The 12409-nt window shown below is 38.2% G+C and overlaps 1 protein-coding gene across 1 annotated transcript; it reads right to left on the minus strand.

Moving 5' to 3' along the window:
- Positions 1 to 1383: 1383 nt before the first annotated feature.
- On the minus strand, positions 1384 to 10384 carry LOC133880238 (uncharacterized protein At2g39795, mitochondrial). Its single transcript, XM_062319150.1, has 3 exons — positions 10119 to 10384; positions 9622 to 9962; positions 1384 to 1806 (listed from the first exon to the last, which is right to left on the minus strand). The coding sequence occupies exons 1-3, from the start codon at positions 10281 to 10283 to the stop codon at positions 1626 to 1628; spliced, it is 687 nt and encodes a 228-aa protein (XP_062175134.1). The 5' UTR covers positions 10284 to 10384; the 3' UTR covers positions 1384 to 1625.
- Positions 10385 to 12409: the final 2025 nt, after the last annotated feature.

Genomic DNA, 12409 nt, shown 5'->3' on the forward strand with positions numbered 1-12409 from the left:
TTTGCAATGTACTCTGATATCGGAGCAGGGGCGGAGCCACACTATAGCTTGGGGGGGGGGGGGGGGGGGGGCTTGGGCCCCCCAAGCCAAAGGGCTCCCCCCCCAAAAAAAAAAAAAAATCTAAAAAAAAAAAAAGAAAAAATATAATTTTTATCCTTATTCTTTAAAAAATTTGTAGTTTTGGCCCTCCAAATTATTTTTTTTCAATTTGGCCCCCCCATAGCCTAAAAGCTGGCTCCGCCCCTGTATCGGAGTGTCCCGGTCAAAAAAAGACACTCATACCTACCAAAGCTCTCTGATATGTGTCAATTCACAAACCAGAAGACACTTCCCTCGAGCCTCTGCAAGTAAAAAAGCATATAAATGGACCTAATTTTTTATCTTTCAAACATAAAAAAGCATATAAATAGACTAGGATGATCCTAGCAAAAATCTGTGACCAAAATACATAAAACAGAGACTGCAAGTGGCAAAAGAGAAATCATGGTTAAATCTAAAATAAATTCAGAGCAAGAGAAGACGAGAGAAAGAATGGATGATACAAACTTAAAAGACCCAAGGGAAAAGGTAACCAGGTAGATATGTGCCCATGGACAGCCAAGTCCAAACATCCAAATGACACTTATTGACAAATGACAACTAATGTGTATACAAAGTAAAGGGTTAACACTTAACACCAAGAGTAATGTTACACTTCACACTTATGTCACACAGACTGACATGAAATATTTTAAGTAGCTTATTGACATATAAGCCACTTAAAACACGACATGTCAGTCAGTATGACATAGGTATGATAAATGAGTTTGAAAAATAGCATTATTTTAACACGAATACAAGAATGCTTCAGTCCAGCAGCTCAAACTACGGTGGCATAGACACAAAACGTGATTAAATAACCCAAGGTTAAGCCTAATCAAAACTAGCAAGGGGCAGGAAAAAGTTCTACCTTCTATAAGCTCAAACAAGAAAACTAGAAAAGTATATGAGATGTGATTTCCTAATTTGTCCATAATAATTTAATGATGGCGGGTCTTACCATCTCTTAGATGTTGAATTGGGAAGATGTGATCTATTACAAAATAAGATTGAAGAGGCACTACTAAAAAGAGGCTGAAATGCTACTTGGGGAATTCGTTTCCTAAAGATCTAAAGTTTCTATTTCCTAAAAAAACCATGTTATTCCAAACATCATAAGAGGCTGCTAGTGCTTGTTATTTAATCACTATTAAACCTGTGTAGACAAAATAACACAAATTTCTAGAAATCAATAAGCATAAATAGAGGAGAAATTGGCACAACTTGCCACAATAGTTATATGATTAGCTGCATATGTTGGTAAATCAAGTACCACCCAAATAACTAAGTCCATATCAATGGATGGGCACCAATTATACACTGCAAATTGACATTAATATTTGCGAAAAGGAAGAAAAATAATTCACATGTGAATTTGTAATATAGGCTAATTAAATATATAAAATTATAATTCAGAAACAAAAGGAACAATATTAACATGTGCCTGAACTGTCTTACAAAACTGTTTCACTAAAATATTAGCATGTGCCAGTTAAACAAATAGGAGACACATGACATGACTAACTTGGTGTGGAAACCATTTTATGTTAACTGTCTTTAGCTGCCTTGTTTTCATGAATGAACGTGCCAACTGATTTGAACCAATGCATGAGATTCCGGTGATCCTTCACATAAAGCCATGCTTGAAGAAACGGAAAGAGACTCTCATTTATTCCACGCTCTTCTATGTAACTGTGAAGGGCATCTCTCATACTTTCATCAAGATCTCTGTCAATTAACATAGATTAATTTAAAAATGCATAATAATATGTCTAAGAACAACAACAAAGATATTAGGCGTCTGCTCGGTAGAACATATAATCATGGGGCCATTTGAGTACACTTCCAAGTAGAAAATGCATGGTAAAGTTATTTTTATTCCATCAAATTTGTAAAGAACGCATTAAATTCAGTTTCGGCCTTGCATACTAGGAAGAATGGATATGAATATAAGATACAGGAATTGATAGAATACGAACATGCTGATGCAGAAATTTTTTTAAAAGTAGGATTTTATACAGGGGAATGCAGTAATAAGCAATATTTCAATTGTTTAAATATTCTCCATCTATACCATGTGATTGAATAGGGCTTTATCCCGCTGCTCAATTATCCGATACTAATCATTTCAATAGGTCAAAATAATCAAGCACCCATACAGAATTGAACCAGCAATCTAACAACCCCCCCGGCCGCCACCCCCAAATTATGGGTTGAAAAGATGCCATTTGGTCCAAAACCATTGGCATCATCCATTAGTAAGTTGAAAGTATAGAAGAAGTAATCAAATATGTTTAAAAATTGTAAGTCAGTTCCGTATATTGGATACATATACTGTCATATACATATCAGTAAACATATGAGAAATCCAATTATCATCCAATATACATCCTCCAATAAGAGTATGGCTCCTATCTAGAAATATCTACGCCAAATGTTATAGATAAAAGTTTCTGACAATTTGAAAACAAGCCATCAGAACATATACTGCATAAGATCATTAGATGCTTAGAGTATCATATACATTTTCTGATGAATTATGAATGCCTTGGACTAAAGATTTTCAGATGCAAACATTTAACAATTGTTCCATTAGGTAAGCTTTAAGTTTGTTATCAGCAATGTCAAGATATTAAGCAAACAAAACAAAACAAACGTTTAATATATATCTATACACACACTGAGCAATGAATTACAGCATTCAAAGGCATGGCTAGTATGTTAGATTTTAGCAAATAGGATACTAAGTCAACATGGTCTGCTGGCCTATGCATGTGAAAACCGAAAATCAGTTCAAATTCAAATTCCACTGCATGAGACAACATTTGTATTCTTAAGAAGCTTGTTCACTTTGTCTATGAATCATTTTCTTTCTTTCTTTTCTTTTCCCCACTTTTTCACCTGACTCTTAGTCTTGCAGGTTTAATGAGACTTTTTGGGCTGTAGATCCCATGTAAAAAAGATGTACCCCCTTCAGGCCTCTTTAATAGATAATCCCCACCTCCCAAGCAATATATTTTGTAGATGTATCAATAATGTCATGACCAAATGAAAACATTCAAAATGAAAAAAATAGAGCCTCTTTTCCTTGTTTTGAAAAGTTTTGCATACTATTCTCAACCGAATCAATCTTATATAAGCCACTGATAACAACATGATAATATTTTATACCAATGATCTCTAACTCAAATGGCATCATCTCCTCTTGTAAAAGCAAGGTGAAGTCATGGGTTCATGATCCACTCAGTACATGTGTAACTTACCACTCAAAAAAACTTGATGATGCTCTATGATGATATTCTAGAACAAATTCCCAAGTTTACTCTTATTTAATCAAACACAGTTTTAAGTCTCATATGTCCTTTGGTAGTACCATTCCTACGCTAATTATTATTATTATAAATAATAGAAATTTATTAAAAATGTGTAACTCAAGTACACAGAAAGTATACAAGAGAAATACCTAACTAAAAAAAAAAAAAAAAAAAGCTCAAGACAAACATGAAAACAAGAAATATTTGAGTGAAAGGCAACTTTCCATAGGTAAAAAGTCTTAAAGAAAAGGATTAAAGACCTTTTTGGTACCTGTGGTTTGAAAACTTTATTTTTTTGTATCTCAGTTTCAATTAGCATCGCAGATGGTACCTGAGTTTTGGGAAAAGACGGACTTGGTACCTCCGTTAGTTTTTCCATAAAAAAACTAACATTTGGACACGTGTCAACTCCTGAGAGTAGACACATGTCATAATGTAAAAAAATTAAAAAAAGGAAAATAAAAAACTTCAAAAATTAATAAAAATTGAAAATAATAAAACTTATAATATATATATATATATTAAAAACTTAAAATAAAAAAATAAAATAAAAAAAGAGGGGTGACTGAGCCACCCCCTTGGCCACCATGGGGGTGGCCGGCCACCCCATTTTGGCCATGCCGGAGTGGGAACCACTGTCAATATAACCATCGAATGCTACATCCTTCTTCTTCCTTCTTTTCCTGGTTTCAATGGCAACTATTATCAAACCAAAGATACAGAAAAGGGAGAACAACAATCCCATTGCCACACTCCTTGCAAGGGATGTTGTGAGAAATTCGATGTTTCAAGGATGTCAAAGTGTGGGGATGCTTGTTTATCAGATAGTTAGTGTGTTGCTTCTGTCTATGGGCTTAATGAGGAGAATCCTTACTGTTGGGTATTGAAGAACTTGGATTTTGGTGGGTTTGAGGACGCTAGTTCAACCCTTTTCGTGAAGGTTAGCTCTAATGGTTCGAACACGCCAGACAGAAATTCTGGGGGTTCTTCGGAAGGGTTCGGGAGTAGAAGGCAAGAGAAGGTTTTGGTTATTCCTATCGTGCTTAGCATGACGTTTCTCATTGGGCTGCTTTGTTTGTTATTGTACTACAATGTTCATAGAAAAAGAGCTTTAAAGAGAGCCATGGAGAACTCCTTGATCTTGGAAGGTGCTCCATTGAATTTTACCTACCACGATTTGCAAATCCTGACATCGAATTTCTCCCAGTTGCTTGGAACAGGTATGCATAGAGTGGTAGAATTTCTCACAACATCCCTTGTAGGGACCGTGACAATGGGATTGTTGTTCTCCCTTTTCTGCATCTTTGGTTTGATAATAGTTGCCATTGAAACTAGGAAAATAAGGAATAAGAAGGATACAACGTTCGATGGTTATATTGATAGTAGTTCCCACTCCGGCATGGCCAAAATGGGGTGGCCAAGGTGGTGGCTGAGCCACCCCTCTTCTTTCTTTCTTTTTTTCTTTTTTCTTTTTTTATTTTTATTTTTTATAAGTTTTTAATACTTTTTTTTTAAGTTTAATTATTTTCAATTTTTATTAATTTTTAAAGTTTTTTATTTTCTGTTTTTTAATTTTTTTTACATTATGACACGTGTCTACTCTCAGGAGTTGACACGTGTTCAACCATTAGTTTTGGATGGAAAAACTAACGAAGATACGAAGTCCGTCTATTCCCAAAACCTATGTACCATCTACGATGCAAATTGAAACTGAGGTACCAAAAAATAAAGTTTCCAAACTACAAGTACTAAAAAGGTCTTTAACCCTAAAGAAAAAGAAAAAAAAAAAAAAAAATCCTTTAATTCCCCAATCTTTTTTTCACGGTCTTCAAAACATCAGTCATTTATTTCCCTCCAAAGACACCACATAAGGCACGACGAGACCATCTTCCACAAAGCAGCATTCTGAAGCCTACCAAGTTGCCCTTTATACCAGGAAGAAAGGTCTACTACTTGAGAAAGCATTACTCAAGTCAACCCTACACTGCTAAAAATGGTCTTCTAAAGGGCAATAGCCATCTCACAATGGAGTAAAAGGTGGTCCACTGACTCCTCACTCTTCTTACACATAGAGCACCAATGAACCACAAAGAGATGCCACTTTTTAAGATTATCCATCGTTAGGATCTTCCCCAAAACTGCTGAGCAAGCAAAGAAAAACACTCTCCAAGGAAGACTTATTCCGCCAAATGCTCATCCAAGGGAAATGAGTGTTTTTTTTTTTTATAAGTAATAATACATAAAAAAGCGCAAAGGGGCGCAACCCAAGTACACAGGAAGTATACAAAAGAGCCCCTAGTCAGAGGAAATAAATGAACATGAAAGTAAAAAATCAGCAAACGACATACGACCCAGGCTATGCGCAGACACCCACAAATATAACATCTGAAGCACATTTCTACAAATAGCCCCAACTGTAACCTCCACATCCTCAAAGAACTTAGAATTTCTCTCACACCACAAACCCCACATAACACATAAAGGAACCTGTTTCCAAATACGGATAGTGGAACCACGACCCAGCAAGGTGCCCCAACCACTCATTAATTCCAAAACACTACTAGGCATAACCCACTCCACCCCAAACAAACTATAAAAGTAACTCCAAACAACCCGCGCCACTTCACAATGAAGAAGGATATGATCAACGGTTTCCCCATGCTTCTTACACATAACACACCACTCTACCACTACCATACCAAGCCTACGTAAATTATCATGAGTTAAGATCTTTCCTAAAGCTGCGGTCCAAACAAAAAACGCCACCCGCTTTGGAGCTTGAACACGCCAAATTCCCTTCCAAGGAAAATGAGTGTTATTGGGAACATGAATATATAGTAAGATCTAACTTCAAACAACCCTCTCTTGAATGGTACCCAACAAAGTTTGTCTTTGTCACCTTGTCTCAATTTGAGTACAACAAACTAAAGAACATGATAAAGAGATCCACCTCCTATTCATGAGCCGCTATGAGAAAGTTAACATTCCACTAATGAGAGTCGCTCGAAAGCACCAAATGTTTTGCCATGGAGGCGTCTTACATCAAGCCAAATTGAACAAGTTCGAAAAAGCTGCCTTGAGGTCCATGGGCTTTATATATCGAAGTTTATTTGATGATATTATATGCAACTCTTTTGAAATAGAAACCATTTCACTAGTTACGTATGAATTGTGGAATGAACAATTAGTATTCATTGTCCTCCGTCATGCAACTCATGTTACCCAAACTAGTGGTGGTGGTCATTGTGTTGCACCTCCACCTCGCCTCCTCCTTCACTTTCACCTCTGCCACAAGCCTGTTTTGCCGCCTCAGTGTTACTAATGCCACACTTGGTACTTCTCAAGCGAGGATTCTAGGGACCGATATACTTTTGGGCTTGCCTCTAGGAGTTACCCAATATCTCATTCAAATAGACGTGGGTATCCCTCCGAAGACCCAGTATGTAATCTTCGATTCAGGAAGTAACCTTATGTGGATTGAATGCAACCCTTGTGAGTGTTACCCCCAACCAAACCCAATATTCAACCCATCCAATTCTGCTTCCTTTGCCATAGTGCCATGCAGCTCCACCTTCTGTGACGACCTCCAGAAGCCCAGTTACCACCAAGGTCAGTGCCAATACCCATTTGAACTATGGTGACATGTCCAACTCCAGGGGCACACTTGTGCTAGAAACACTTACATTAGAGCAAACCAATATTTCAAACGTAATCATCGGGTGCGCACATGAGAGCAATGGCCCGTTCGCTGGAACATACGACTTGCTCGATTTTGGACGAGGGCCCATGTCATTTTTGAGCCAACTTCAGCTTTGTGGCTTGCCTGGTAGCGTCTTTAGTTACCGTTTGCCACCTCGGGCCACCACAAGGTCATTCAGGTGGTTGGAGATTGGGCATGGTCCTGTTGGAGTGCTAACTGAAGGACCTGCACGGGTTCCTTTGGTCCACAACTGACGGCATTTGAGCTTGTACTATGTTGGACTCTTAGGCCTCAAAGTTGGACACATGCAAGTACCCATTCCCAAAAGCATTTATCGATTGACCAAAAAGGGTGATGGAGGAGTTGTTTTGGATTCGGGCACCAAAGTGACTAGTCTACCAAAGTCTGCTTATAAGGTGTTTCGCAACTCTTTCATTGCGCAAGCTGGGAACCTCACCTGGGCCTCCAAAAAGTACGTGTTGGATACGTGTTATAACATATCATATGGGGCAGGCTCGATTAATGTACCCAGCGTGTCCTTCCATTTTTCAATCAAACCAATTCAGACTCGATTAGGTGGATGTAAGCATTTTTGTCATGCATTTGCCCCGTCTAATACTACATTCTCAATTATTGGCAACACTCAACTAGCGGGGATTCAAATTTCGATTGATACAATTGCTGGGCACGTATGCTTGCGACCCTTCTCTATCATCCCAATTCATGAGCACAATAACATGATGATGGCAGTTGTTGTGAGCAGATCCTGTTACCTTGTCTCTATAGACCACTGTCAACTTCCATTTTCCCTTGGTAGTAACGTTTGCATGTGGCAGAGCAAAGATGAAGCTGAAAGTGGAGGCGAAGTGGAGGTGCAACACGACCACCACCACTAGTCAAGGTAATATGAGTTGCATGATAGAAGACGGTGAATACTAATTGTTCATACAACAATTCATACTGTCAACTCTTCATCTTGCGGGTTTAATGAGACTTTTAGGGCTGTAGATCCCATATACAAGGGATGTACCCCCCTTAGGCCTCTTTAGAAGATAATCCGAATTGGGAAAGCAATATATTTCGTAGATGTATCTCAACAATGTCATGACCAAATGAAAACATTCAAAAAAAATGGAGCCTCTTTTCCTTGTTTTGTAAAGTTTTGGATACTATTCTCACCAAATATCAATCTTTTTTTTTTTTTTTTGATGAATAATAATGGAGCCTCTTTTCCCTGTTTTGAAAAGTTTTGGATACAACTCTCAACCGAATATCAGTCCTATCTAAGCAGCTGATAACAACATGATAATATTTTACACCAATGATCTCTAACTCAAATGGCATCTTCTCTTGTAAAAGCAAGGTGAAGGTGAAGTCATGGGTTCAACATCCACTCAGTACATGTGTAACTTATCACTCAAAAAAACATGATAATGCTCTATGGTGATTTTCTAGAACAAATTCCCAAGTTTACACCCCTCTTTTTTAATCAAACACAGTTTTAAGTCTTATATGTCCTTTGGCAGTACCATTCTTAAGCTCATTAATAGTGGCCAAGAACCATTACCATACCTATAAAAGATGAACAAAGTACTTATCAAAAAAAAAAAGGATGAATAAAGTCAAAGCAATCAAGGGAAACTGTCAAGAGAAGTCCCCAATTTCATAATCATTCTGTATTATAGGAATAACTATGACAAAAACAACTCCACTCCCCATATTTCTACATTGAAATTCGGAATGTGTCACAAATACAAGGCCCTCTTATCTTCGATGGATTCCCTCCCAAGTATTGTATTCACATTTTACTCCTGCAAGTGATTTTCCTCCATTTTGTTTGGCACTTAAATATCTTAAAAATGGCATGTTCCTTCAACTGAACCTACCAATAAATCTTTACTCCATTTATCATCTTCCTCAAAGCTCAATTCTCTTAGAAAAGACAAACTACACTTACCCAAGACAAAAACCAACCAGCCCTCAACTCTCTCCAGAATAGATCCCTCAAGAACATCGTCTTGAACCTAGCACCCTCTGCGTATTTTACAGTAGCTAATGTCATATGTCACTTTTTGTTAAAAACCAAAAACCTAAATAGACAAATATCTCATCAAACTGAACACAATAAGAATTAAGTCAATCTATACAAGGAAAAGCCCATCTAGAATAGGCAAAGACAAGATATTTTGGTCGGCCCTTAAATGACCAGTATCATTTTCATTATACACAATCTATCAAAGCATCATTAATGCAACTACTTTAGCAAACTTTCTAGTCTGAGATGGTGAAAAACGAACCCACATCACTGGAAACACTACACTGCATTCAGCTCTCTCCCCAAAGCATTCCTAAACACTTCAATCATTAAACGTCAGTCACACCAACTTAACATATTTTGCTTACTCATGTCATTCCAACAAAAACTCTACCATCAATCAGTGGCCACAGGCCCACAACGTCTAGCAATCATATAAATCACATTTACAAGTAAAACAATCAGAGCCAAAGCAGAGCACGAATTTCACTCACTGAAAAACCGGCCCAGCGTACTGATTCGGAACGACAAGGAACCCCGAGTTCTCGGCCTTGGGCCGCATTGAAATGGAGTGAATCCCGAGCGCGTCCGGGTACAACCCGCACAGAAAGTGCACATGCTCCGGCTGCCCGGGCTTCGACACGTCCACGTGAACAAACAACTGGTTAATGCTGTCATCGCCATCGTCCTCACCACCGCCACCGGGGACTATGTTCGCCAATCGCATCACCGAAACGTTGATTTCCTCGTCGTTGCCGTAGCTCCGCTTGAGGACCGGACCGTTTCCGTCCAGCGATCCCTTCACAACCGTGAACGGCGCGGGAGGGCTCACCTTCTGTGTTTCACATTTCAGATTTCAAACAAAATCAAAACCAGTCCCTAAAACCCCACAAACACACACACACAGAAAGAGGGTTTTACATATATATATATATATATATATAGAGAGAGAGAGAGAGAGAGAGAGAGAGAGAGAGAGAGAGGTTGTTACAGCAGGAGGGGACATTCTAGAGACTTCGAGATAGTGGTCTTTGAGGGAGCGGAGTAGAAGGGAGTTGACGGCAGAGGAGGCGGTGGTTGATTGGCGGAATGTGGTGGTGCGCCATGGATGGCGCAGTGCCCTGCCGGTTGCAGCTGCCAATGGTTTCCTCCACATTGCTCGATTGCTGTGTTGGAGTTTCGCTGTTCAGACAAATGTGTTCGGAGCTTCGAGTGCTCTTAACATAGTAGGAAAATTGCTCCCTTATTATTACGGCGTGCTTTGGGGCCGCCATTCTCCAAACCGATGATCAAATATTAAATTCTACCGAGAGTTTATTTAAAACATATTTTTAATTTTATCTCAAATTTTTAAAACTATTCAAATATAATTTTAAAAAAGTAAATTCTCACGATATTTGTAATTTTTCAAAAAATTGCACATCTAAACAAACCCTTAAAAATTAGCCCCAATTCTCACGCGTTTAAATTTTAGGGCAAATGTTTTATAAATCATTGAGTCAACACGGGATTTGAAATCAGTTTTTTACTATTTAAAAATCAATTTTTACTGCTTAAGTTTGTCGCGGATTTAAAATTAGTCATTTTGTGATTTTTTGGTTTATTTTTTCAACTTTCGTTAGTGCCACACAGTCTTTTTGCCACATCACTTTAAAATATTATATTTTTAATAATTTTATTTAAAAATAAAAAGAAAAAAAAAACTCAAAAAAAGAAACGAAAATGGGGTTTGAGGGTAACTTGTAAAGACCCCACCCCTAATAACACAATATTGTCAGCTTTTGATTTCCTTAAACCAGACTTCTCAAGAGGTTACCCATCCTAATACTACTTTCGCAGAAGTACTCTTAACTACAAAATTCTGATAAGTTCATGGTCATTATGGCTTTTAAAACGTGTTGTGTCAAGAATGATGTGTTTATACATATAAGCATATATCCATTATTAGGCGATGTGGGATGTCACATACCTCGTGAGCCATCCCAGAGCAAGGGGTTGGCAGCGAGCCACCCCCAAAGGTGGCCTGTGCCACCTATGGGGTGGTTAAGCATATGGGGTAGCTGCACGGCCACTTCATGCCTGTTCTAGCATGCCACCCCAGCCCATTGGGGGGGGGGGCGCGCTAGTCACCCCATAGGCGACTAGCGCCACCTTTGAGGTGGCTCGCCGCCTGCCCCATAGGTTGGGGGTGGCCGCGTGCCACCCTAACCCCATCTGGAGTGGTTGCGCAGCCACCCCATAGGCCAAGGGTAGCACGCTACGAGTGGCTTGCTGCCAACCCCTTGCTTAAGGGTAGCCAGCAAGCTACCCTAAATGGGGCTGGAGGTGGTGCATGAACATTTGAAGTAGTACACCGAACGGTTGAAGTAGTACACCGAACATTTGAAGTAGTACACTGAACATTTGACCTTGCCTAAAAACAATTTTAACCTGCTATTCGTATTATTCAGCTGTATCTATTTCAAATCATGCCTATGAAAGCCACCCCCACACCCTTCAGACTTCACAAATTCTCCATGCATCTTAGTACACCAACCCATTTGTTCATGTTCTATTCATGTAATTTACCATACTTTTTTATGAGTCTTAAACATGCATGCCATGAAAAGTTCATAATTTATCTCTCTTAAAAGTGAATAATTTTTAAACAGTCGGGGGCTTACCCTCATTTTTTTATAAACCTTTACGTTGATATGGTTCAACATGATTTTATAAAACTATTATGAGATTTGGTCAGGATAGAAAATTGTCTAGGTAGAAGTTTAGAATTTTTCATGCATTTTGGTACCCTTCGAATGTTCATTATTATTGATAGAACGTTCGACCCTTGTTGATCGAACGCTCAACCTCGATATCGAATGTTCGACAGTGAGCAAAAATAGATAATAAGAGTTTTAATAATAGATTAGCATACCTAAGTTGTTATTAGAGTTTTTTAATTACATGGGTTAGAACTCTTGTTATATTATGTTTAATAAGAGGGTATGTTTCGGAATAGTAGGAGTCTGAGATGTTTGAGTCTATGGATAAACATTTGAGATAGTAATGCTTACGAAACTAGTTTCACGTTAACGTGCAATATGTCAACAGACTGAGCATACTTTATTCTTCACAATGATATGTCATCAGCTTACTGATTTTATAACATGTTTAAATTGCTTCAATTATATAAATGCACACACACACACACACACACATATATATATATATAAACAAACAATATTTGCATCGTATGATATAGTATATTAGTATGTGCGGTATTACGGCTATGTGTTTACTATT

The sequence above is a fragment of the Alnus glutinosa genome, chromosome 10, assembly GCF_958979055.1.
Source record: "Alnus glutinosa chromosome 10, dhAlnGlut1.1, whole genome shotgun sequence".
In the NCBI taxonomy this organism is placed as follows: Eukaryota; Viridiplantae; Streptophyta; class Magnoliopsida; order Fagales; family Betulaceae; genus Alnus; species Alnus glutinosa.

Excerpts from the sequence above, each read along its gene's own strand:
- LOC133880238 (XM_062319150.1), bottom strand. The coding sequence starts at position 10,283 with ATGTGGAGGAAACCATTGGCAGCTGCAACCGGCAGGGCACTGCGCCAT. Across the intron at positions 9,963-10,118 it reads CTAGAATGTCCCCTCCTGCT|AAGGTGAGCCCTCCCGCGCC; the intron begins GTAACAACCTCT and ends TGTGAAACACAG. Across the intron at positions 1,807-9,621 it reads TACGCTGGGCCGGTTTTTCA|AGATCTTGATGAAAGTATGA; the intron begins GTGAGTGAAATT and ends GTTAATTGACAG.